Source organism: Odocoileus virginianus, chromosome 1 (assembly GCF_023699985.2).
Source record: "Odocoileus virginianus isolate 20LAN1187 ecotype Illinois chromosome 1, Ovbor_1.2, whole genome shotgun sequence".
Lineage (NCBI taxonomy): Eukaryota > Metazoa > Chordata > Mammalia > Artiodactyla > Cervidae > Odocoileus > Odocoileus virginianus.
This window is the reverse complement of record NC_069674.1, coordinates 40,328,458-40,355,467: the sequence shown is the minus strand read 5'-3', so window position 1 is coordinate 40,355,467 and position 27,010 is coordinate 40,328,458. Positions and strand designations below refer to the sequence as shown.

The window sequence follows — 27,010 nt, the reverse complement described above, 5'->3', positions numbered from 1 at the left end:
GGAAGATTCCCTGGAGAAGGAAATGGCAACCCACTCCAATATTTTTTCCTAGAGAATTCCATGGACAGAAGAGCTTGGCAGGCTACAGACCATGAGGTTGCAAAGAGTCAGACATGACTGAGTGACTAATACTTTCATGATTAATATGCTAAGGGTTATAATTAAGTGAACATCATCCAAGAGCTGATGTGCAATGTAAACAAAGAGATGGAAATTCTAAAAAAATCAAGGAGAAATGTTAAAAACCAAAAACATTACAACAGAAATGAAAAATGCTTTGGATGGGTTCATCAGCAGATGGACATAGACAAGGGAAAAATCAACGAGCTCAGAGATATGTCAGTAAAAACTCTCCAAACTGAAAAGGAAATGGGTGGGGGTAGGGGAGAAGGAAAAAACAAACAAAAAAGGAACAGAATATTCAAAAACAGAAAATTACAAAAGGTATAATAAACGTGCAATGGGACTGCCAGAAAAAGGAGAGGAAAAAAACACAGGAAGGGACTTCCCTGGTGGTCCAGTGGTTAGGACTCTGCACTTCTACTGTTGGAGGGCCCAGGTTTGATCCATGATTGAGGAACTAAGATCCCACAAGTTGCATGGCACAGACAAAAAAAAGAAACACAAGAAATACCTCAAGTAATAATGGTTGAGAATTTCCTCAACACCAAAACCACAGACCCAGTAAGCTCAGAGGATATCAAGCAGGATAAACAGCAAAATGAAAAACAAAACCAAAAAACTGCATCTAGGCATATCATATTCAAACTGCAAAAAAAAATCAAAGACAGAGAAAACCCTGAAGCCACAAGAAAACAGCAAATAGCACCTTACCTAGGAAGAAGCAAGCAGGAATAATAATATAGCAACAACTGTATCAAACTTGTCCTCAGAAAACATGCAAGCAACAGAAGAGTGAGATATTAAAGCACTGAAAGAAAAACACACCAACCTACACTTCTGTATCTGGTGAAACTTCAAAAGTGAAGGGGAAATCAAGATTTTCTCAGACAAACAAAAATTGGGGGATTTCATGATTACTTGGCAGGAAATGAGAACTTATTTGGAGAGAAGGGAAATGATTTGGTCAGCAACTTATCTATTTCAAGGAAAAAAACCTAAGAGAAGAAATATATGAAGGTAAAATACTTTTCTTATTGTAATTGACCTAAGAAATAACAGTTTGTTCAAAACAAAGACTGTAAGATGCATTCAGTGATTATAGCTTAGGGAAAAGTGAAATGAATGATAATACATTATATGGGACAGAGGGAGGAACTGGAAATATTTGGTTATAAGGTACCTGCACCACCTGTGAAGCAAGGTAATGTTATTTGAAAATGGATTTAAATTAGATATAAATGTATTCTGCAAACCCTTGGGCAACCACTAAAAATATTCATAAAGAAGTAAAACTGATATGCTAAGAAAGGAGAAACAATGGAATCATACAAAATGCTCAAATAAAATCATATAAAGGGGACTTCCCTGGTTGTACAGTGGATAGAAATTTGCCTGCCAATGCAGGGGACACAGGTTCAATCCCTGGTCTGGGAAGATTCCACATGCCACAAAGCAACTCAGCCCATGTGCCACAACTACTGAGCCTGCGCTCTAAAGCCCATGAGCCGCAACTGCTAAAGCCTGTGCGCTGCAACTACTGAAGCCTGCATGCCCTAGAGCCTGTGCTCCACAAGAGAAACCACTGCAATGAGAAGCATGAGCAGTGCAGTGAAGAGTAGCCCCTGCTCACTGCAACCAGAGAAAGCCTGCACAAAGCAACGAAGACCTAGTGCAACCGGAAAAAAAAAAGGAGTGGAAGACAAAACAAAAAACAAGAACAACAAACAGGTTGTTATTAATGCACTGATATCAACAATCACTTTAAGTGTGAACTGTCTGAATATACCAATTAAAAAACAAAAACTGTCAGATTGGAAAAAAATTCAAAACACAACTATCTTTTGTCTACACAAACCTACTTTAAAGAGAGGTGTTAAATAAATACATAAAATAAAAATGAAGTCATGTCACTAAGACATAACAATCCTTAATGTATATGCACCTAATAACAGAGCTTAAAATTCACATGAGGCAAAAACTGATAACTACAGGAAGAAACAGATGAATCAACTAACACAATCAAAGACTTCAACGCCCATCTCCTCTCACAAATAGACAGATCCAGCAGGCAGGAAATGATTAAGGATGAAGGTGAACTCAACCTTCTCAATTAACTGGATATAACTAACATTAACAGACTACTTCATCCAACATCATTCAAAAGAATACATATTCTTTTCAAGTTTACATGAACATTCACCGAGATGGAACATATTCTGGGCCATAAAGCACACCTAAATAAATTTAAGAGAACAGAAACCATATAAAGCATATTCTCAGATCCCAGTGGAATTCCTCCAAAGACACAATCTACCAAAATTCACACAAGAAGAAATGGATAATGTGAATAGGTATGAGCTATTAAAGAAACTGAATCAATAATAACTTCTAAAACAGAAAGTATCAGGCCCAGACAGGTTCCCTGGTGAATTTGACTTAATATTTAAGGAAGAAATTATACCAAGTCTCTATACTCTTCCAGAAAATGAAAAGAGAGAAAATACTTCCTAGCCCGTTCTATGAGGCAGCATTACCTTAGTATCAAAACCAACGATACTGTAAGAAAGGAAAGATCAATATTTCTCATAAAGAGATAAAAAAATCCTCAACAAAACATTGGCAAATCCAATCCAAACAATGTTTAAAAAGAGTTATACACCAAAAGCAAGTGGTATTTATCCCAGATATGCAAAGTTGACTCTACATTCAAAATCATTTAATGTGACCTGTCACATTAACAGGCTGAAGAAAAATCATAATATCAAATAGATGAAGAAAAAGCATCTGATTGACATCTAATAATCATTCATAACAAAAATTCAGCAAACTAGAAACAGAGGGGAATTTCCTCAACCTGATAAGGAGCATGTACAAAATCCTTACAGTAAATATCAACACTTAACGGCAAGAAGTTCTAAGATGGCCTAAGATCAGAATAAGGAAAGGATGTCCCTTTCAAATCTTTGTCGCAACAAGAATCCTGCACCCCCCTTAGAGGCTATTGAGCAGATTCTTCCTACTTTAGTTCGTCTCCTGCATCACGATGATCCAGAAGTATTAGCTGATACCTGCTGGGCTATTTCTTACCTTACTGACGGTCCAAATGAACGGATTGAAATGGTTGTGAAAACTGGGGTTGTACCCCAACTTGTGAAGCTTTTAGGAGCTACTTGAATTGCCAATTGTGATTCCTGCACTCAGAGCCATAGGAAATATTGTCACTGGGACAGATGAACAAACACAGGTTGTAATAGATGCAGGAGCACTTGCCGTGTTTCCTAGCCTGCTAACAAACTCCAAAACTAATATTCAGAAGGAAGCTACGTGGACAATGTCAAACATCACAGCTGGCCGCCAGGACCAGATACAACAAGTTGTGAATCATGGATTAGTCCCATTCCTTGTTGGCCTTCTCTCAAAGGCAGACTTTAAGACACAAAAGGAAGCCGCATGGGCTGTGAACAACTATACAAGTGGCGGAACTGTTGAGCAGATTGTGTACCTTGTTCATTGTGGCATAATAGAGCTGTTGATGAACCTCCTAACTGCAAAAGATACCAAAATTGTTCTGGTTATTCTGGATGCCATTTCAAATATCTTTCGGGCTGCTGAGAAACTAAGTGAAACTGAGAAACTTAGTATAATGATTGAAGAATGTGGAGGTTTGGACAAAATTGAAGCTCTGCAAAACCATGAAAATAAGTCTGTGTACAAAGCTTCATTAAACTTGATTGAGAAGTATTTCTCTGTAGAGGAAGAGGAAGATCAAAATGTTGTGCCAGAAACTACCTCTGAAGGCTACACATTCCAAGTGCAGGATGGCTCTGCTGGGACCTTCACCTCTCAGATGTACATCTGAGGCTTAAAGTTGTTTGTTGTGTACTATGTTTGGTATAAGTTTGTCTTACTGTTTCTCTACTAAGAACTCTTTTTAAATGTGGTTTGTTATTGTAGCACTTTTTACAACAAAACTATACTTGAACAGTTCCAAACTGTACATACTGTATGAAGCTTCTCCTCTCAATGGGTTTCTTATTTCTGTGTGGAATTTCATATCTTGCAGTGTCCTGTAAATAAAGATTAAATTCCACCCTTTTCTTTTAAAAAAAAAGGAAAGGATGTCCCCTTTCACCACTGCTTTTCAATACAGTATTGGAAGTCCTAGCTAATGGAATAGGACAAGAGAAGGAAATAAAAGGTATTGACTGGGAGGAAAGAAATCAAACTTTGTTTTCAGAGGCCTCTCTGACTGGGGAACCAAGCAGGCAGGTCACTCTGGGGATTATCAAATGCAAGGAAGGGAAACACAGAGGCTTGAGTTGGTTCACCACCTGCTGTGCCTGGCAACCACCTGCCCATGCAGAGAAAACTGCAGAGAGAGGAGAGGAACCAGCAGAAGCGGACACGGGGCACAGTGGCAGACACAAGCTGAGTCTAAGCACAGCCAGTTCTACACAACTTCAGAAAAGCTGCTTCCAAAAGCTGTTCAGTGAGTGCTGGGGGACTCCATAACGAAATGCATACTGATTCTGAAAAGCTTTAGAGTTTATCCTTTCTAAGGTGGGGGTGAGGGACAGAAAATAAAACTAAACTGTGTATTGGGGCTTCCATGATAGCTCGGTTGGTAAAGAATCCGTCTGCAATGCCGGAGACCCCAGTTAGATTCCTGGGTCGGGAAGATCCGCTGGAGAAGGGATAGGCTACCCACTCCAGTATTCTTGGGATTCTTTTGTGGCTCAACTGGTAAAGAATCCACCTGCAAGGTGGGAGACCTGGGTTTGATCCCTGGGTTGGGAAGATCCCCTGGAGAAGGGAAAGACTACCCATTCCAGTATTCTAACCTGGAGAATTTCATGAACTGTACAGTCCATGGGGTCGCAAAGAGTCAGACACGACTGAGCGACTTTCACCTCACTTCATTTCAAACTGTGTATTTATTTCCCCACTCTACAGGGCTGAGAATACAGCCCTCTGACAGAGAGCAGTTTAGAAATAAATAAGCAGCACATCTAGTTACTGGCTCATACTTAGCTTGTCACAAATGAACATTCCAGAACGTTTCTACAGATGTACAGTCAGCAGAGGTCTTTCCATGCAAACCCTTGCATATCTAGCCTCACATTTCCTGATTTCAAATCTTACTACAAAGCCACAATAACCAATAGTGTGGAACTGGCATAAAGACAGACATACAGAGCAGTGAAATAGAACAGACAGTCAGAAATAAACCTTCACACACAGTATCAGTTGATCTCTGACACAGGTACCAAGACCAGTCAATGGGAAAAGGACAATCTTTTCAACAAATGATACTGAGAAAACAACATTCCACAAAAAAAGAATAAAGTTGGGCCCTCACCTAACACCTATATACAATATACAAAAATTAACTCAAATGGATCAAACACCTAAAACTCAAAGACTCTTAGAAGAAAACACAAAGAGAAGCACAGCTTCACAGCATCGGGTGTGACAATGACTTATTGGCCATGATACCAAAAGCACAGGCAGTCACAAAACATGGAAACACCTCAATTCGTGACAGAAGAATGGATAAACCAAATGTGTTATAAACAATGGTATTACTCATTGTTAAAAAGGAAATTCTGACACATGCTACTACGCGGGTAAGTTCAGTTCAGTTGCTCAGTCGTGTCTTGACTCTTTGTGACCCCATGAACCACAGCATGCCAGGCCTCCCTGTCCATCACCAACTCCCAGAGTTTACCCAAACTCATGTCCATCGATTTGGTGATGCCATACAACCATCTCATCCTCTGTTGCCCCCTTCTCCTCCTGCCCTCAATCTTTCCCAGCATCAGGGTCTTTTCAAACGAGTCAGCTATTCGCATCAGGCGGCCAAAGTATTGGAGTTTCAGCTTCAACATCAGTCCTTCCAACAACGCTGATAAACCCAGGCACAAAAAGGCACACACTACATGATTCCTCTTATATGAGGTACCTAGAGTGGTCAAATTCACAGAGACAGAAAGCAGAACGGTGGTTGCCAGACACTGCGGGGACGGAGAAATGGGGTTACTGTTTAACAGGTTCAGAGTGTCAGTGTGGCAAGGTGAAAACAATTCCGAACATGAACAGTGGTAAAGGATGCAGAGCAACGTGAATGTTAAAACCATTCAACTCTACACTTTAAAATGGTTAAGATGGTAAATTTTACATTATGTGTATTTTACCACAATTTTAAAAAAATTTTAATGGGGTGGGGGGGAAGCATAGGCAGTAAGAAAAAAAAAATATGATAAACCATACTTCATCAAAATTTAAAACTCGGTACATCAAAGGACACAATCAACAGAGTGCAAAGGCAACCTACCCAACGGGAGAAAATAATTGCAATCAGATATCTGACAAGAAGTTAATACCCAGAATATACAAAGAACTGTAACTCCACAACAAAAAACTAACAACCTGATTTAAAAATAGGCAACAGACTTAAATAAGCATTTCTCCAAAGGAGATATACAGATGGCCAACACATGAAAGGATTCTCAGTATCGCTAGTAATTAGGAAAATGCAAATCAAAACCACAATGAGATATTACTTCACACCCATCTGAAGGGCTACTCTCAAAACAGAAAATAATACGATGATGAGGACATGGAGAAACTGGAACCCTAGCACGCTGCTGGTGGGAATGTAAAATGGTTCAGTCAATAATGAAAACGGTACGGTCATAACTTAATAAAACATAGAATTAATCTTTGATCCAGTAAGTCCACTTCTGGATATACATGTAAAAGAATTCCAAGCAGACATTAAACTCTTAGAAGAAAACATAGGACAAAAGCTTTGTGATATTAGATTTGGCAATGACTTCTTGGTTATGACACCAACGGCACAGGCAACAAAGGGAAAAACAGACTGTGGAGTTCAATGAGACTTTGAAATTTTGTACATTGAGAGACACTATCCAGAGTAAAACAGCAACCAACAGAATGGAAGAAAATATCTGCAAATCATCTATCTGACAAGAGAACTCCTAAAACTCAACAAGGGACAGCTGATGCCAAATGGGCAAAGGACCTGAACTGACTTTTCTCCAACGAAGATATGTGTGTGGGGCATGCTCAATCACTCAGTTATGTCTGACTCTGCAACCTCATGGACTGCAGACCACCTGGCTCCTCTGTCCATGGAGTTTTCCAGGCAAGAATACTGGAGTGGGTTGTCATTTCCTACTTCAGGGGATCTTCCTGACCCAGGGACCAAACCCATGTGTCCTGCACTGGTAGACAGATTCTTTTACCACTGAGCCACCAGAGAAGCCACAAAGAAGATACACAAATGTCCAGTGAGCACATGAAAAGATGCTCAAGATCACTAGTCACTAAATACATACAATCAAAGCAACAATGAGATAGTACCTCACACTCATTAGGATGGCTAGTGAAAAACAAAAACAAAGAAACAAAGGACCTCCCTGGTGGTCCAGTGGCAAAGACTTCAAGCTTCCAATGCAGGGGGCCCGGGTTCAATCCCTGATTGGGGAACTAGATCCCACATGCCACAACTAAGAGTTCGCAGGCCACAACATAAATCAAAGATCCCGTGTGCCCCAACTAAGATCCAGCACAACCAAATAAATATGTATTAAAACACACACACACACACAGAAAACAACAAGTTAGTGAGGATGTAGAGACAGTGGAACACCTGTGCACTGTTGATGGGACTAGAAAACAGAATTACCATATGACCCAGCAATTCCACTTCTGGGTGTGTGTTACACACACACACACACACACACCCCCCAAAAGAACTGAAAGCACGGTCTCAAAGAGTCTTCTGTACCCCCATGTTCATAGCAGCATTATTCACAATAACTACAACATGGGAGCAACCCAAGTGTCCACTGACGGATGAATGGATAAGCAAAATGAGGTGCATCCATACATGAGAATATTGTCCAGCCTTAAAAAGGGAGGAAATTCTGTAATACATTACAACACAGGTAAAAACTGACAATATTACACTAAGTGAAATAAGTCAGTTACAGAAACACTAATGCGTATGATTCCACTAATATGAGGTTTCTAGAGTAGTCAAATTCACAGTCACAGAAAGACAGATGGTTGCCAGGGGCTGTGGGGAAGAAAGAATGGGAAATTTTTATTTAATGGGTATAGTTTTGGATTTACAAGATAAAAAGAGTTACGGTGATAGGTGGTGGTGATGGCTGCACAATCATGTGCACGCATCTAATCCCACTGAACTGCACACTTCAAAATGTTTATGATGGTATGTTTTATGCTGTATTTTAACACAATTAGAAAAAGAAAAAAAATTTAAAGCAGAGACCAGAACAAACACTTGTATACCCATGTTCACAGTAGCATTATTCAGAATAGTCAAAAGGTGGAAACAAACCAATGCCCACTGATAGCTGAAGAGAATATATATACAATGCAATAGCATTTAGTCTCCAAAAAAAAAAGAATTCTGACACATGCTACAACATGGATGAAACTTGAGTACGTTATACGAAATGTAGTTAAAGCCAATCACAAAAGACAAATACTGTATGATTCCACTTACATGAGATCCCTAGAAGAGTCAAATTTAGAGAGACAGAAAGCAGAATGGTGGTTGCCAGGAGCTGAGGGAATAGGAAGTTATTGTTTAATGGGAAGGGTTTCAGTTTGAGAAGATTAAAAAGATCTGGAAGTAGATGGTGATGATGACTGTACAACTATATGAATGTACTTACTACCAATGAAACATACACTTAAAAAAAATATATATATACATATATACTTAAACATGGTTAATTTTATGTGATGCATACTTCGCCACAATGAAAAAATCTTTTCCTAGCTTTACTCAATAACTGTATTTGCTAAAAGCTTTTTTAAATATAATCCATATTATACTATATATTAGTTACCACTTCTAGATTTGCATCATCCAAAATTGTTAGTTTTGTTTAAATTCAAATAGTTTAATAAAAAAAAAAAACTGAATAAGTTGGGGTCATATAAAAATGCCCTGGTATTACGTCTTCAGGGCTGCACAAGAACTACTCTTGCCTTTACATGGCCTGGGGGACACAATGTCACCACCACTGTCTCATCTTTCTCAAAGTGCCACAATGCTTGAAATTCAGGCTCACAAATCACCAAAAGAGATTCTACTGTCTTCACAGAGGTGAGGCCTCACTCATTTGAGATTTTTTTTCTCTGTACAACATGTACTAGTAAAACAAATGTTACCAAAAAGGTAACGAGCAGCTCTCATCCCTCCTAGAACTCGAGATGGGACAGTGTGGGCCTTCTGGACAGATCTGACACTGCCCTGGGCAGTTCCCTGGCCAGTGCTGACCAACACGCAGTGCCCCCTACACCAACGTCAGGGACCAGTACACACCTGCTGTGAGGTAACATGGTGTCAGATGTATATGTGCCAATGAACTCAGCCTAGAATGTCAAGGACTCTGCTACAGAGGGATGAGTGTGATGGGACAATAGAGACCAAGGGAACATCTGACGAGCACTCACATCAGCTCAATCAGCACTCGTATCAAAAGTGGACTGTCTTGGGCACCAGCTATCCCCACCGCTCTTTCTGCTGCCCTTATAGAGACTGCAGCTAACTCAGGAGCATACTGGTGAGCTCACCACTTCAGCTCTAAACAGCCGAAAGCACTTCCAAAAACAATTGTTAATGAGATACAAGAAAAGCCCATTTGTACCTCAAGCCTAAGTCAGCCTCCCCATAACATCCACCTCTTTAGCCCTGACCTACAAGTTTCCTATGGCAGAGCATGGGTGCTGATGGGAGGGAGGGCCTCTGAGACTTGGATGGGGGACACCTAGGGAGATGCACTTGAGACCTACACACACACACACACACACACCTGCCTTGCTTGCAAATTACACACAGGCCTCACCAGGATGGGCAACTTTCTTGACAATACTTCTCCGTGGGGTCTGCCTTCTTCCTTCCCAGCAAAAGACCGGTTCCTGAAGTCAAATTTCAGCATAGCAGGACTGGGACCTGCTGGTCCTACTAAACAGAGAAGCCTGAACACTGATGGAGCAGTAGGTACCAAGTGGAGGGGATGGAATCCTACCAGTCCATGTAGACAAGCACTGTCTATGGAGCTCTGCCCTTAAACCTTAACCCTGGTCAGGGGCCCGGACACAGCTCTCACTCGTTGCTAGAACAGCTTAGCTCAGCAAACTCGAAGCCTATATTAAACCCAGTGGAGATGGCAGAACTGTGGATAAAGGTTTCAAAAGATGCAGAGAGGTAGGCCTGTTGGTCGGGATCTGCCGTGTAAGACACAGAACCCCAAGACCGCCCCTGCTCCTTGGGAGGGCTAGGAAGATACCCCATTCTCAAGGACAAGCTGGAACAAACGGGCTGGCAGAGGTGCTGGCACCACCAGGCAGCTCTGTGGTGGCTGTTCTCTGAGGTGAAGCAAGGAGGTGCTTTAGAACCAGGCTTTGGGCTTTCCTTGCGGCTCAGATGGTAAAGAATCCACCTGCAATGCAGGAGACCTGGGTTCAGTCTCTAGGTTGGGAAGATCCCCTGAAGAAGGGAAAGGCTACCTACTCCAGTACTCTGGCCTGGAGAATTCCATGGACTGTAGAGTCTATGGGGTCATAAAGAGTCAGACATGACTTTTACTTCTCTTTTCCTGGAGCAAGGGGGAAAACACGACCCTGGGAAAGCAGAAGCCAGGGGGGCAGCACTTATTCACCAGGAGCAAGGGCAGGCGTGCTCACTGCAGTGGGCAGTGACTTACCGTAAACGGTCAAATGGCAAGGCAAGGGATGGGAGGGCGGGGTTGGTATGCAGGTCCTACAGAGATACAACTGGAGTAGAGGGGTTCCCAGTGTCAAGAGAGCTGCTGGGAGCCAACTGGGGTCCCATGTGATGTATGCAAAGAAGGACACCACCACTGAGTGCACTGCTCCAATGCAGAGGGGCAATCTCCGAGCCGGACTCGTCTCAGAAAGTGCCTGCAGGAGAGGCCAAGCCCCCAGAGAGCGAGTTGGTAACACTGATACTGCAGGGACGTCCCAGCCCACCACCCCATTCCATCACTTACTTCGAGGAAAATCTGTTCAAGGTGTGTGGGAGATAGCGTCTGAGACACTGTTGAAACTCAGAGGCCCAGGTGGCCAGCAAGGTCCTCTTCAGGGTTGGGGGCACATCCAGAAAGGACATCTGAAACGATGCCATCTCTTCAGAGATGCAGGGCACATCTGAATGCAACAGTCATTAGACCACGCTTGGTCCCCGGTGTACAGAATGCATGGGTCTGGGGGCCCAAAGTAGGGCAGTGGGAGTGGCTCTGGTCACCATCAACCCAAGAGACACACTTGAGAAACGTGTGCCCCCAGCCCTAAAACTTTTGGCTCTGTAGGTTCTGAGAGCCTGGCCCTACTGATAAAATGCTCCTGTGAAGGGAAACAAAAGGGATCTACACTTAAAACTGCAGTCTCCTCCTGATACCACAGAGAAGCAAGCAGAGAAAGGCGGCATTGTTCTACAGGGTTGGCCTGGGTCATGAGGAGGAGGTAGAGAAGCTGCTGCATACTGGGGACAGCGAGGTGCCTGTGTGGCCTTCAGGTGCCCCTTACATGCCCATAAGTGGGCTGATACATATCTTTTTCCTCTGTCCCATCCTGCTTCCTTCCCTGCCCTTCTCCTGAGAACATGGTCTGAATCATCCAACACAATCTCCAGTTTCAGGCTCTGCTTCTTAGAGAACCCAGACGTCCCTGAACAACAACAAGAGACAAACAGGGAAAACTTACAACTGACTTTACAGCAAAGGGGGAACTTACCAACCACACTGAGTGCTGGGGAAAATGTATGGAAAACCACAAACCACTCAACAGGAAAACAGCTGTAGAAAGACACTTAGCAGATCTGACTTGGGAAAAGATACACAGCTTCACTTGTAAGTATGAACTGTGATGAAACAAACTAAGACCACCAGATTGGCAAAGATCGAAAAGCCTTCATGTACACTGTGTGGCTCCTTAAGAGTACAAATAACAGGCATTCTCCCAGACTGACAACAGTGTCTACCAGCTTAACTCTTACATGAAGGGCAACCTTGAAATGTCTGTCAAAATAGAAACAAAGCTTTACACCCAGAAATTCTACTTCTGGAATTTATCCTAGAGAGTTAGTAAAATGTGTGTAACAGAGACAAATATGTATGAACAGACCACTGGTTACACAAAAATATGGTTCAGCTAGATAATGGAACACTACACAGCCAGCGAAATGGACAAGGCAGCTTTATGTGCCCTCAGCTTCCAAGGTATGTCACGATACACTGTTGCCTGTAAACAACAAGGTGCAAAGTACCCACAAGGTAATCATTTGGGGACACACACACATGTGATCTTGTGTACGGACAAATCCCCCTTGAAGGGGCACACAAGAAATTGATGCCAGGAATTCCTTCTGATGAGGTGGGGGTGGGGGTGGGAACTAGGGAACCTCTTTTCACCAGGAATCTCCTCACCATCTAAATTTTGCATCACGCCCATAACTTATATATTTAACTTTTAAAAATACAATAAGTAAGACATATTAAGAAATCAAGATGCTTGATGATGCTTGCAGATGCTTCATCAAGAAGCATCCCGGGGTGGGGTGGGGGAAGCATCCTGGGTTTGGGTTTGCTATCACACATGTGAGTACCCACTGCTGGCCCAAGAATTCAAAGCCAGAGTGTGAGTTCACAAGGCCCAAGCCTGCACTGTACTGTGTTCCTCCAGGACAAATGTCAGCTTGGGATGCCAACTAGAAGAAGGATGCTTCTGCTTTAAAAAGGCAGGGTAGGGATTCAAGGAGAAAGAGAGTTAAAATGGTAAACAGTGTGGCTGTACACAGTAAGCATTCAACACAGAGAAAGCTACTACTATGTGCCTCTCACTTTCATGTTAGTAATGTTCATTCTAAATACAAAATACTTTTCACAAGGAACCACACTCCAGTATGTGGGAGTAAAAGTTTCCTCACCACTAGCAGGTTGTGTTGCTGTCACGGTTTTTACTTTATCAAAGTAATACATTTACAAAGCTTAAAAAAAGGTTACACAGTCCCCCAAAGTGTTTATTAACAAAGAACAATCTGGCCCCACTCCAGGCAACTCTATACACTAGTCCCTAGGGGCAGGAACTCTGAGTCTTCTGGATCTAGGACTAACTTTCTAAATAAAGGTTTTACGTTGCTACTGCCTGATTCGTCAATTTAAGACAGAAGCTGGTGATTTCCAGTTATGGCAAAGAAAGATTCACCTCTTGTCTACCACCACTCCCACGTCTTCCTTTCCTCTCACAATTTAGATTATCTACTACCTAAGCAGTACCTGGCGCTTAGATCATTCTGTTATGTATAATTCTACTTCATGACTGTGCCAAGACATACTGAAATCACAACTTTATGCATAACCTTTCATTTTTTTTTTAACCTTTAAGATAATTATAAATCACATGCAGTTCTAAGAAAGAATACACATAGATCCACTGTACACCACACCCTGTCACCCCCTAAGGTAAACATCCTGTGATCACACAGGACCACAACTGGAATACTGACTACATGGTCGATCTACAGAACATTCCATCACCAGGTCCCTCCCATTTCTCTTTTGCAGGCATACCCACTTCCCACCCACCTGGTCTCCTCCTTAAACCCTACCAAGTCCTCTCTGTTCTCCATTTCAATAACTGTCATATCAAGAATGTTATAAAAGGAAATCATACAGTATATAACTTTGGGGATTGGTTTTTTTTTCCACTGAGCTTAATTCTCTGCAGATTCCTGGAATCTGCTCAAGGAATCAGTAATTCTCACCTTTTTACAGCTGAGTAAGGTCCCACAGTATGGCTGTCCATCACCTGTTTAACCATCTACTTATTGAAGGACATCTGGGTATTTCCAGTTTCTGGCTATTATGAATAAAGTGGCTTTTAATATTCATGTACACGTTATTGTGTCGACTTAAATTTTCATTTCTCTGGGAGAAATACTCAGAATGCAACTGCCAGGTCACATGGCAGTTGCAGATTTAGTCTTTAAGAACCTGCCCAACTGTTTTCCAGTATGGCTGCACCATTTTATAAGCCCACCAGCCATGCAAAAATGATCCTCCCCACCCTCACCAGCACTTGGTATTCTAATGTTTTAACTTTAGTGATTCTGGTAGGTATGCAATGATGTCTCGCTGTATTTTAATTTGCACTTCCCTAATGGCTAGTGATGCTGAACATCTTCATGTGCCTATTGCCATCTGAATACCTTCTTTTATACGAAACATCTCTTCATGACTTTTGTCCGTGTTCTAATCAGATTATTTGCTTTTCTATTATTAGGCTTTGAGAGTTCTTTACATATTCTAGATAAAAGACCTTTAGCTGATAAGCGGCTTGCAAATATCTTCTCCCAGTGTTTAGCTCATCTTTTCCCTCTCCTGATGGATTCTTGGGCAGAACACAAGTTTTTAAATTTTATGAAGTCCAGTTTACCAATTGTTCCCTTTTTGGTGTCAAGTCTAATGACTCTGCCTACTCTAGGTCCTAAAGATTTCCTCTTATGTTTTCCCCTAAAAGTGTTATAGCTTTACATTTTATCTTTAATTCCATTGTCCACTTTGAGTTAATTTTTGTGTAAGATGTGAGGTTTAGAGTGTAGTTCATTTTTCTGCCCATGGGGGTCCATTGGCTCCAGCACCATTTGCTAAGAAGACAGCCCTTCCTCCACTGACTTGCCTTTGCACCTCAGTCAACAATCAGTTGGGTGTATTTGTGAGGGTCTGTTTCTGGGTTCATGATACTGTTCCACTGATTATTGTGCTGATCCCTCTGATGCTACCACACAGTCTTCATTGCTAAAGCTCTAAAGTACATCCTGAAATCAGGCAAACTGACTGCTCTCATTTTTCTCTTCTTTTTCAAAACCTTTCCATATAACTTTTAGAATACTCTTGTCCGTAACTGTAAAATATCTTGTTGGAATTTTGATAGGAATTGTATCAAACCTATATATCAGTTTGGGGAAAACTGACATGTTAATTAGGCTGAATCTCCCAAACCATGAACATGGTCTATCTCTCCATCTATTCAGATCTTTGATTCTTTCATCAGTGTTGTGTAGCTTCCAGCATACAAACTCTTAACACGTTTCATTAGATTTATACCTAAGTAACTGTGTTCATGTCTGCAATTTACTTAACCTTCAAAAACAAGCTAAAAAGTGTTCCCTCTGTTCTTGTTTTTCTGGAAGATTGTGCAGTCTGTTAACTCTTTAAATGCTTGACACAATTTTCCAGAAACCACCTGAGCCTGGCGAAGTTTTTTACAGGTGTTTTCAAATTAGATATTAAACTACTTTAATAGTTATAGGGCTCTTCAAGTCATCTATTTACTAGTGACCTGTGGTAGTCTGTGCCCTTCAAGAAACCAGCCCATCTCTTAGCTGCTATTTGAGGGTGAGAGTCGTCTTTAGAACCCTCTCATCAGCCTTTGTCTCCGAGCATTTGAAGGATGGCAGTCACCTCCTTCTGGCCCTGGTGAGAAGTCTGCTGTCATTGTCTTCCCCATGGGTAAAGTGTTCCTTCTCACTACTTTCAAGAATCTGTCTTCACTTTTCAGAAATTTCACTACGGCATATCTTTGTGTGCACTGCTTTGGGTTTATTCTGTTGGTTCAATCAACTTCTTGAATCTCTGTCTGTCTCTTTACCAAATCAGAGAAATTTCAACCATGACTATTTTAATCATTTTCCAGCTCTCCCCACCCCACCCCAGCCAGCCATCTCTTCTCCCTCCAGGACTCTGATGACACAAATGTCAGAAAATCTGCTCCAGTTCCACAGCAGGAAGGAGCACAGGTGGAAGGGCCGACTCCCTACTGGCCCCTGCTACCACTTGAGTGGGGGGGCTCGTCTTCCCTGCTGGACATAGTCGGCATTCCAGCTCCCCAAGTGGCCCCCACTGACAGGAGGGGTGGTGTGTGTCTCTGCTGCTGTCTGAGGGCAGAGTTCCAGGCTCCCTACGTCTCCACAGACACCTCAGTTCCACTCGGCATTCATTAGGGATAAAAGTCTCTGCTCCTTCCTCAGCCTGCTCTGCGGTGGGTTCTGGTCCCCACCTGGTCTTTCCAAGCAGAAGCAGTGGTGGGGCCATAGGTTTTTTTAGTCACCTTTGGTTGGAACTGAGCAAGTACCGTTAAACATTTTCTATCCTGCTAAGCCATCCCTTTCTTGGTCTTTTGGCCAGAGGGAGTGAATTTTGTTCGTTCTTCTTGTTTGCCAGCTTCTTCAGCTCCAAGTTTGAGATACATGAGGGAAAACAGAATTGGGGAACTCACCACTGGGTCGCAGCTTGGGTCCTGAGGTCTGCTCTGCCATCTCTCTACCTTTCAGTCTTCTTATAGTTGTTACATACACAATGTCCAGGATTTTTAGTTGTACTTAATGGGAAAATGTTGACTCCATCTTCCTGGAAGCAGAAGTCCCCAAACTTTATTTTTTTTCCAAAAAATTATTTTGCTTATTTATTTATGGCTGCAGTGGGTCTTTGTTGCTGCAAGGGCTTTCTCCAGTTGCAGTCAGCAGGGGCTGCTCTTTATTGCAGTGCCTGGGCTTCTCACTGTGTTGGTTCCTCTTGTTGCAGAGCACAGGCGCTGGAGTTCAGGCTTCAGCAGTTGCAGCACATCAGCTTAGTTGCTCCACTGCACATGGAATCCTCCCGGACTAGGGTTCAAATCCATATCCTCTGGACTGGCAGGTGGATTCTTAACCACTGGACCACCAGGGAAGTCCCCCAAACTTTAAATTTTCATGGTGTAATATACGCCTACCCTTTCACTTGCTTTGTTTCCAATGCACAGTCTGTGTTCCCAATTCGTCAGCAGCCTCTACGCCAACATATAAAACCATCCGCACTCTGTTCTCCCAGAGCTGCTCTGGTCTGTTTCCCAGATTCCCGTCCTGGGAATCCCCTCTGCTCCTCCCTGTGCCTAAACTCCGGTTCTGGACCTGTGTTTTCCATTCTCCTGGTGCATCCTTGTGCACTAAGGCAGCACATCCCCCAGGAACCTCGTCAGAATGGGTTCTGCAGGCTCATGTTGTAGAGTGCTGATTTGTCTAGTTATTAGGGCCAGAAAGGGACCCTTTCAATCTGAGAGTCACGTCTGTTGGTGAATTCTGCAAAATGCCCTTGCTGTCTTAACAACTTCCTCCCACTCTCCTCCATTCCTTCTTCTCATGAGTCAGCTGCTAAACCTCTTGGATAGATTCTATTTTTTTTTTCTCTCTCTCATCTTTGTTTACTTTGTCTTTTGGTTATCCTTTCTGGATGATTTTCTTTACCTTTTGACCCCTCTAAAGAATTGTTTATGATATATAATTAAGATATTAATTCCAAAAGCTCTTATCTCCATCTGTTTTCCTATTATCTCACAGTTAACAGTATTTCTTATCTTTCTGACAGTATCACATACTTTTATTTTTCCTCCAGTTTCTGCATTGTTGCCACTGCATTCACGTTTACTTCTTGTGTTTGTGCTGGGCTCTGTCCCTAGGTTACATGCTTTCCTCAAACATGTACTTCTCCTTGGCTGCCCATGACAGAAGCCATGAGCACGGGCAGAGCTGCAGAGCGTCGGCTTCTTTCAGGCTGGCGGGGTGGTCACAGCAGGGTCATTTGAGGAAACACTTCTGTGGGCTGCATGGCTTCCACATAAAAGCACCCTTCTGAAGGCTGCAGGCCTCCTGAAAGCTTGAGGGAAACAGGGTTGGCGATTCTCACCGTTCCAGCCACAGGTTTTGACTCAATCTGCTCGTCTTCACACTGGGTCTCTCCCCACCCTCCTCTGGGCCAGGTGCCCCATGTCTAAAGCCCCTCTAGTGCTATGTCTCCACCAGGGAGACCTCCCACTTCCCGCCATGCCAGGTGAGAGCAGACCCCCCCGCACGTTCACAACATGCTCGGTGCCTCCCCACACCCCCACACACCCCCGAGACCAGCTGGACGGCTCTGCATCTGAGAGTCCAGCTCCGAGAGCTCTGTGAACTCACTACCCCACCTTCATCAGCTCCTTCCGCAAGTTTACAGGACTCGCGCGTTACTGCTGCACCCTTTCCCATTCTCTCTGACCGCATAGTTTTATACCTTTTTATTCATTTCTTCTCACTCCAGTGTTTAGGGGAAGCACTAAAAATACAGCAGTGCCCGTCATGTTAATCCACAAGCAGGCACAGTCTCTGACAGGATTCAGAAGCCTGTGTCCTAGGCTGTGACAATGACACGTGGGACAGCTCTCAGCCTTTACCAAGGAACTGAAACACACGGCCAGGCTTTACGAGTAAGGAGGCGGCTTGCTCCCAGACAGAAAACCAGAAATGAGGCCAGAAAACAGCCATCTGGGGACTGGGCACCCAGGTATCAGACATACCGCCACGGGTGCACCCCCGCGTGGGAGTCAGCCAAGGTGCACGTGGGAACGGGCCCAGACCGCAGCGTGTGGTGCGCTGAGAGCCTTTGCTGGCGACAGGCAAGGTGTGTCCTGCGGCCGTGGACTTACCTTCACCTCCTTCTCGATATAGTCGCTCAGCAGTCTGTCGGGCTCGACGCGCTCGGGCAGGGACAGCACCACAGTGTGCAGAGGGCGCCTCTCTGTCACCTTCTCATGGGCTTTCTTATCTCTACTCTTTTCACCTTTTAGGAATACTCGTTTAAACGGCGACACAATTCCAGGCTGCAGGCAGAAACGGCAATGGTTGGAGTTCATTATTCACAAAGGCTTGGTGGTGCACCCATGGCTAACAAGCAGAAGTGGCCCAAGCCACTGCCACAGTCCCCGAGCAGGCAAGGGCTGGCCATTGCTGCCAGGGTGGGCCAGGCCGAGGGCTGCCTCAGGTACAGAGGGGCTTGTCCCTCACCTGTTCACAGACTCTTAGAAGATTCAAAGGACAGTTCTCAAGGTGAGTAAACTCAAGAGACGAAAAGAGGGCAGGAAGGGGAGATTCCCCCACAAGACAAAAACTGTCGCATTGCTCCACCCATCCCGGCTCTGCTGGGTCATTTCACTGCCGTCTTCAGAGAAGGTGGGGAGGTGTGCCCAGGGCTGTGGCATCAACAGAAAATGCAGTCAACAGTCACGAGGCCAGCTCTACGCTCTCCTGTGAAAGTGTGGCCTGTGCTCCACCATCCCCACCTCTGCCCAGGCCTCGGGGGCTCAGGATGCTGACCAACACCTGGGTGGGCAACTTCACCCCCAAGTCAGTGTCTAGACCGGCCTGGAGGCCAATCTTGCAATCAAAGTAAACATGCAGAGCAAGAACCAGGGAGGTCAGGTAGAATGAAGTCAGCCTCGCCTGCGGGCCCAGAAAAAGGCCTGGAGCCCCTCCCAGCAGTTCCGAAGGGCCCTTTGGAGGCGACCACCTCCAGTCACCCAAAGGAACACGGAAGCAGAGACAACACACCAGCGTGCAGACCCGACAGGGAAATGCCACTGAACACAGGAGCAAAACCCAGAGCTGGTGACCCATCCCAGATGCAGAAGTCACCTTTCGTTGTCCTGTCAACGATGCTGCAGCTTGCCTGCCTGGGTGGGACCCACGGCAGGGGTACCTCTGACCAATGTACATGTCATCAAACATACACTAAAAGCTCTCATTTCCATTTCTCCTCTGCATGGGAAAATCAGCCACCCGCCATATCCCACCCAAAAGAATGCCACAGAGCCGATGATTCTGTGAGGTGCCCCATCAGCCCATCAGTCTCACAGATGGAGGGTGGAGAGGGGCAGTGACTCCCCCACTAAGGCAGGTGAGGCCTTGGGGGCCTCCCGGGAGATCCTGCAGGGCCTGCCCCACACCCACTGAGACACTCAGCTACAAAGGCCACCCCACATAAAAGACACCCTCCGCAAAGTGAACCCCAGCATTCTTCCTGCTCCTTCTAGCCAGTCTGGCTTTTCTCCTCTGCTCCTTGGTCTGTGCTCATTACCCGTGAGTACTTGACCTCTGCATATCTGCCTTTTACTCCTCTGATCCAGAGGAGTAATCCTGGAGTACCCCTTCCGTGTGCTGGATATCTGCCTAGTTGCTGCTCCACACCCCAATGCAGCCCCTCAGTGCTTCATGCTGGGTGTGGGGTGGGGTGGGTGTAAAATAATGCTGATATGAGGCCCACGGGGCTAGTAATGATCATGACAACGTACATGTGGGCCTTCATTTACTTTGTTTTTGTTTATATGTGAAATCGTTCAAAAGGTTGTTATTTTAAGGATATAGTTCTCATCTACAGCTGCTTACACTTAAGCCATGGACAAGATAATCAATACCATCACCACATGGACAGCGTCATCTCCACCGTCTCAGACCTGCAGAGTGGACAAAGGGTGCCCCCTTGGAGGAGCCCATGATGGCTGATCCCAGCTCTCAGACCGCCCATCCTCCTGGTCCTCTCAGGTTTCTTTTTCCTTCCTTCCACAGGCACTGTAGGCCCCAGCACAAGTTAGGAGAGTGGAAGAGAAGAAGGTGGGGCCCTTCAGGTGAAATTCGGGCGTGGGAGGCAGGGTCTGGATCAGGTTGTTGCCATGCAGGGTTCACATGGAAATGGTGGGAAACGGTCACCCACAATTTCCCACTCAAGCACCGATAGTAAACTTTACATTGAAAGGCAAGCTGGGAATGGAGTAATGTAAATATCACATTTCACCAGCATGACTGTGGCAGGCCAGGCCAGGCCATACTGAACTGTGATTCCATCTCTGGCTGGCATCCCACACAGATGACGCTTCAATCCTGTTCTGCCTGACTGTGTATCTGCGCTGAGAGCCTCCCAGCTCCTATGATGTACAAGGCACTGCCCTAGGGCTGTGAAAATACCAAGGCATGTAACACAACGTTACAGAGATGACCTATGTCCGAAACTGGCCACAGTAAACATCTGTCCCTACACCATTTCTGCCTGCTAACCTCACAGAAGTCATTCTCTCAGATCATATAACCAGCGGGGACACAGACGTGGTTGATCCTGAATCTGACGGTAAGTGAAAACAGCTCAGTTCAATCTGTCTGATATTCCACCTTACTACTCCTCTACATCTGGGAGCCAACAGGAAACCAATTCGGAGGTGAGAGATTTTGCCAAGGTCAGCCACACCACCAGGGCCACACACCACATGCAACCCACACTGCTGTTTTAACAATGACGGACAGGTCATAAAGTCACAGTCTGTGTTGGAAAGGACCCAGAGCCCAAGACCTGCAACCCACCTTAAGGAGACACTCTGCCGGCAGAAGAAACCAGGACGGCCCACCGCAGATGCCCCCTACTGCTCGAGGATCAGCCCTCCCTATGCTGAGCCCCACTCCGCCTTCCTCTGCCTTTACCTCCTGGGACCCAGCACCCCACAGGGGAGCAATAAAACTGGTTAAGGAAGGGGTCTGGTGCCTCTGCCAGCCAGGCATCGGGAAGGTGCTGTGGAGGCATGAGACACAATTCCCACCCTCAAGGCGGTCACCACCAAACCCACAGCAGATGAACAGGGACTAAACCCTAGATGAGAACTGCTAGGCAGGTGCCTCAAAGGTGTGCTTCAGCGCCAAAATGTCCTGTATTTAAAGGAGCTACCCTGGCAACAAGGCATGCCCTGTGATGGAGCGTGGTGCCAGACCTCCACTGCTCACAGGCCAGCAGAGGCTAGCAAAGGGAGCTGCACACCAGACCACCTGGTCGAGTGTGAACGTGGCCTAACTGACTGGCAATCAGACACAGCTTCTTGAACTGGGTCCTTAGCCTTGCATACACAAGGCACCATGTGCTTTTTCTTAATGTCCCAAAGAAGTTTCACCAGTGGCTGAGCCTTCCTAGAAAGTGGAATGTTGTAACCATTATGTAAAGCAAGACACCTGAGCAAACCTGTAGTGTTCTTCTGCTGCCTCGCCCTATTTCAGCGCGGAACGGGGGCAGCTGCTCCGCCCAAAGAGAGCAGGCATGTGACACAGGAGACGCGTGCCCAGCTCCCATTGCAAGAGCTAGAAAGTACACCCGGCTGGGAGTTGGGGAATGGCAGGCATGGTGGGGACCCCTCAGCTTTTCCAGAAACAGAGTGAACAAGACGGCACCTCAGGGTTTTGGAACTAATGGTGCTTTTAAACATGAAATGTAAAAGAAAGTTCCAGTTAATACATTATTGACCATGAGATTTTTGCAGAAACTAACACCTGTGGCCAGTGATTTGTTATGTAAGTGAATGCTGAGATGTCTCTGGTCAATAACATTCAGGTAACAAAAGACATTAACATGTCTCTGGTCAATAAGTTGCTTAAAAAAAGAATACACTGACAAACAATTAAAAATACTCTTGACACACAGAATCAGGACTCCATTAAATGATTGTGGATTCTTTAATTCACTGGAATGGCCTCCAAATCAATACAGTTTTAAAAAATGGTTTTAGCCTGTGCAATTGTTTACTCTTCATTCAACAGGTATTTTTATTGAGCACTCGTGTTCATCATCACCAAAACGATCTTATAATCTTCAACCCAAGAGATGGAAGAAAGAGCCCCTGGAATGAGCACAACACGAAGCGCAGTTTCTCTTGGTGAATGGTGCCCCAGCACTGATGCCACCCAGAGTGCATCTGTGTCCGATCTCTTGTGAAGAAATGGGGCCCTGAGTGTTGAAAGAACTGGCTAAGGGTCCAAGGCACAGAGCCAGGGAGGGGACGCAGGCTTCATGCATACTTCACACATGCAACACACGCTGCTTCCTAGAACTAACTCCCAAGTGATCCCTAGAGCCTTACAACACTCTTTGCAAAGACTTCCCTGGGGGTCCAGGGGCTAAGAATCCACGCTCCAAATGCATGGGGCCCGGGTTCGATCCCTGGTCAGGGAACTAGATCCCACACACTGCAACGAAGATCTGGTACAGCCAAATAAACAAACAGGTATTTTTTTAAAAACCTTTTCTTGCAGTATCTTCCATCTTATGCTTGAAACAACTTTTGAACTTGGAAATCACAAATGTAGCTTTTAGTTAAACACACACAACTGACTCTGGTCCACTTAGTACTTTCCTAGAGGAGGGCCCCAGGGTCAGGCTGGCCTTGGGTATTGTTAGATTAAAGCCTGGCCTAGAATCTCACTTGAGGTGATGAGGCTCTAGTATCTGCATCTCCTAAACAAATCCTCAGAGGCTATGTTCTCTGTCAGAGCGTCTGTTTAGTAATTTACAGTAAGAAATGCATGTGCTGAGGAAGCAGCACAACCACTCCTGGAACAGCAGCCTATACTTGGGGACCAAAAGGAATGATAAGGTGAAAACACCTACCAACTTGCTCTTCGGGCACAACTCCCAGCTCAGCACATTCTGGAGAAAGTGTGTGGCAGTGATGGAAGGAAACCCATGCTGAGAACCTCGAATGCCCCAGCACAGTGCTCAGGAAGCCTTATTTACTCCTTTAGTAGACAACACAGAACTGCCCCTGAACAGAGGCTTCACAAGCAAGGCCCTGGGGTCCTTCAGCTGGGCATTCAGCAAATGTCTAATGGGCATCGAGCCTGTGCCCAGCACTTGGTCTATACCTTGAAGGACCCCTGTCTCCACCCCAGGGCCCCTTCTGCTAAGGGAGAGAGAAGACAGCGGCTCAGCGGGGCTCCGGCTCCACAGGGCTGCAGGACAAGGCCAGGGGAGACACCAAGGCCAGAGGGTGGGCTGGGCAGAGCCACAGTTCTGTCCAGCTGGGCAAGGCAGTGGCTACTCCACCCAGGTTCAGACCTGCCTAGGTGCGTAAGGCACCCCCACAAATCCTCTCCTATAAGTACCACTGTTTAAAACTGCATTGCAACATTGCTTATCTTAACTCCAACCACCTTCTACCATTCCTTGATACAAATCAAGGAATTTAAAAAGTTAAGTACTTCAGCCCCTACCAACAGAAAAAGAGCTTTTCTTAGGTGCCTTGGAGTCCTAAATAAAGAATAGGACACAGCCAGCGCCCCAGGACCTCCTTACAGACTCAAGTTCCCCATCTCAGGGCTGGGCGTGAACCTGCCCTCCACTGTGGTGGCTGGCTCCACTGACACCCAGCATCTGACCCTCCAAGGGCAGCCAAAACCACTTCGGCCGGGCACACAGCCCCTTCATCCTCCCTTGGGTGTCACAAGTGAAACTCGGGCGCAAGTCCACAACTGTGACCGCACTCTTTCCTGACCTTTTCCCTAAATCATTTTCGAACTCAGATCTTGGGTCCTGACTGACTATAAATCCACAGCAGGCCTGACACCCACAATCTTTTACTCCTTAGGCGAAGACGGACAAACCCAACCACCTACAAAAACCTCCTCATCTCGCTCACTGGCCACCGGTTCTCAGACCCGGAAGCCAGCAGGAACCCTCCACCCCATGCTCCCAAAGTGAAGGTCACAGGACCCAACAGTCATTCTAGATGGCTCTTTCCACGCTGGGTTTGCACCTACCTCGTTCTCCATGGGACACCCTGTCGGAAAGTCTGTCTGAGGAGGAATTTCTCTGGGGGAATTCTGGTTCCTCCCCCTCTGCCGACAGTTACTGTGCATTCTCCTCTGTTCACTTCTGATCTGGTTGAAAAATATGGTCAGATGTTCGCCCTCCCTCTGAAAAAAACATGTGAATGAACAGGAAGACCAGAAACCACAGCTTCCTTCTGCAAACCCCACTGAAGCTGTTTAGTTTTTTGAAAAAGTTTAAGAGGCAGGCAACACCCTGAAACTGCTGACAAAATCCAAACAGGCTGCGTGCACAAAAGGATGCAAAGAAAACCCACACATCTTCATATAAACCAGTGCTGCACACCTTCTTACTGAACCACCACATCTTCTAACTAAACCAGCGCATCTTCTTACTAAACCAGAACATCTTCTAACTAAACCAGTGGATTTTTCTAATTTAACCAGTCCATCTTACTAAACCAGTCCATCTAAGTAAACCATTACATCTTCTTGCTAAACCAGCGTATCTTCTAAATAAACCAGCACATCATCTTACTAAACCAAATACATCTTTCTAAAACCAGCACACCTTCCCTACTATCTCTAGCATGTAGAGCCCATGGGTGGCCTCCCCATATTTCTAGCCAATACGGTATAATCAGCTAAAGGACACTATTTTGGAAGTTTGACCATTCTGCAAAACCAAACCACAAAGTTAGAAAGAATGAGCGAGCAAGCTGAGAGCACTGTTGGGGCTCCCCCTCCTGACCACACAGTGTCCCTGATGCAGTGGGAGCGGCCAACTTGCCTGTTTCAGGCCAGCTGGCATCTGCTTTGGGGCACAGCAGTCCACGGGGCCTGAACAGAGCACATCTCCATGACCCTCAGCCTACAAAAGCCTCTACTTGCTTCCAGGACTCTTGAGTTTAAGATACAACTTTGAAACTAAAGAATATGTCCCTGAGCAAGCTCACTTTAACTCCTTCAGGGTCAAATCTGATCCTGAAAAGGGGAAACTGGGTTTGTCGATGGTGAAGATTCTTATACTCACTATAGAGTCCAAAATGGTTGCAAAGAGAAGCAGCTACTTAATTAACCATTCTGGTTAATTAGAGTGACCACATATAATCACAACTCAAAACCTAACAAATGTAATACAATTTTACTAATATTAGATTTATTAACATTAGATTCAGTTCAGTTCAGTTCACTCAGTCGTGTCCAACTCATTGTGACCCCATGGACTGCAGCACGCCAGGCCTCCCTGTCCATCACCAACTCCCGGAGTTTACTCAAACAAATGTCCATTGAGTTAGTGATGCCATCCAACCATTTCATCCTCTGCCGTCCCCTTCTTCTCCGGCCTTCAATCTTTCCCAGCATCAGAGTCTTTTCAAATGAGTCAGTTCTTCACATCAGGTGGCCAAATTAGATTTGATCAAATTAAAGTGCTAATTTTCAGTAGTTTTCTGCCCATAAAAATGACTATTTCATATGGTTCAATTTAAACTGCAACAAAGTTTAATATTTCTAGATTCCGAAAAGACTGGTTCAGAAGAGTCATTTCATGCCTTAATTACTACCACACATGCTGCAGATGTAGAAAATACAGTAAACCAGGAAAGCAGTACTGCTCTAGATTTGTTTGAGCAAACATCTGGTACTGTCTGGTACTGTACTCTTTAGAGACACAGGGCACTGCAGGTACCATCTGGGCTCCGATTTCTCCTTTCTAAAAGCTGTCCCCACAGAGCAGGACCAGGTGGTCCTGAGGAGAAGGGAATCAAGAATGATATACAGATACCTCAGGGTGCAGAGCAGTCCCCATGCCTCATCTCGGCTAACTGTGGGGCCTGAGTCCACTGCCTGCTCCCCAAGAGGTCCCCCTGCATGCACACACAACGCTTCTGAGGCCCCAAAGCTGCCCCACCCAGGGAAACAGAGGAAACGAAAGGAAACCAACCAGCTGCACATGTAAGCCTACCTGTTCTGCTCTTACAGATGCAATGATCACCAGGGTGAGCAAAGAAGAGAAAGGCCAGGGAGCAGAGGGCAAATAAGAGCCTGGACAGGCGCTTAAATTCTAGAATGTTTGGAGGCAATTGAGGAGAACAGCATTCATAAATGCAGCTGGGGGGGAGGGGGGGCATTTCCTACAGACTGTGAGGCTCTATCTAACTCAAGTGTGATGTTTTTTGCAAGAACGCTTCCATCGGGGGCACATGATACGGGGCAGTGACCTGCCTCAGACGGCTACAGACTGGCCCCTTTGCCTCATATTTGGATATGATATTTTTCAACAGTCTAATTCCACCATTCCTTCTTCCTCTATTAGCAGAAATATTTACATAAAGAGGCCTTTTCCCTCCTTGACTTTTTGGTCACCCCGAGGTACCGATCATTCAG

General features: G+C 45.1%; 1 protein-coding gene and 1 pseudogene across 8 annotated transcripts in view; one reads left to right on the top strand and one right to left on the bottom strand.

Annotated features, from left to right (window-relative positions):
* The window catches only part of CCM2 (CCM2 scaffold protein), a 53,341-nt gene that overhangs the window by 11,975 nt on the left and 14,356 nt on the right, over nucleotides 1–27,010 (bottom strand). For 3 of the 8 annotated variants that reach the window (XM_070467187.1, XM_070467178.1, XM_070467181.1), the window contains 2 exons: nucleotides 24,614–24,769; nucleotides 18,700–18,873 (listed from right to left, as the gene is read on the bottom strand). The exons of 1 other annotated variant lie outside the window; for it this stretch is intronic. In XM_070467187.1, the coding sequence (XP_070323288.1) occupies nucleotides 18,700–18,873; nucleotides 24,614–24,712 (273 nt within the window). In that variant the 5' untranslated portion in view covers nucleotides 24,713–24,769. Of the gene's footprint in view, nucleotides 1–10,031; nucleotides 10,140–18,699; nucleotides 18,874–24,613; nucleotides 24,770–27,010 lie in introns of those variants that run through there. 4 more of the 8 variants (XM_020893280.2, XM_070467183.1, XM_070467184.1 and 1 more) reach the window with 3 other exon arrangements.
* LOC110137087 (importin subunit alpha-1 pseudogene) lies at nucleotides 3,070–4,218 on the top strand (annotated as a pseudogene).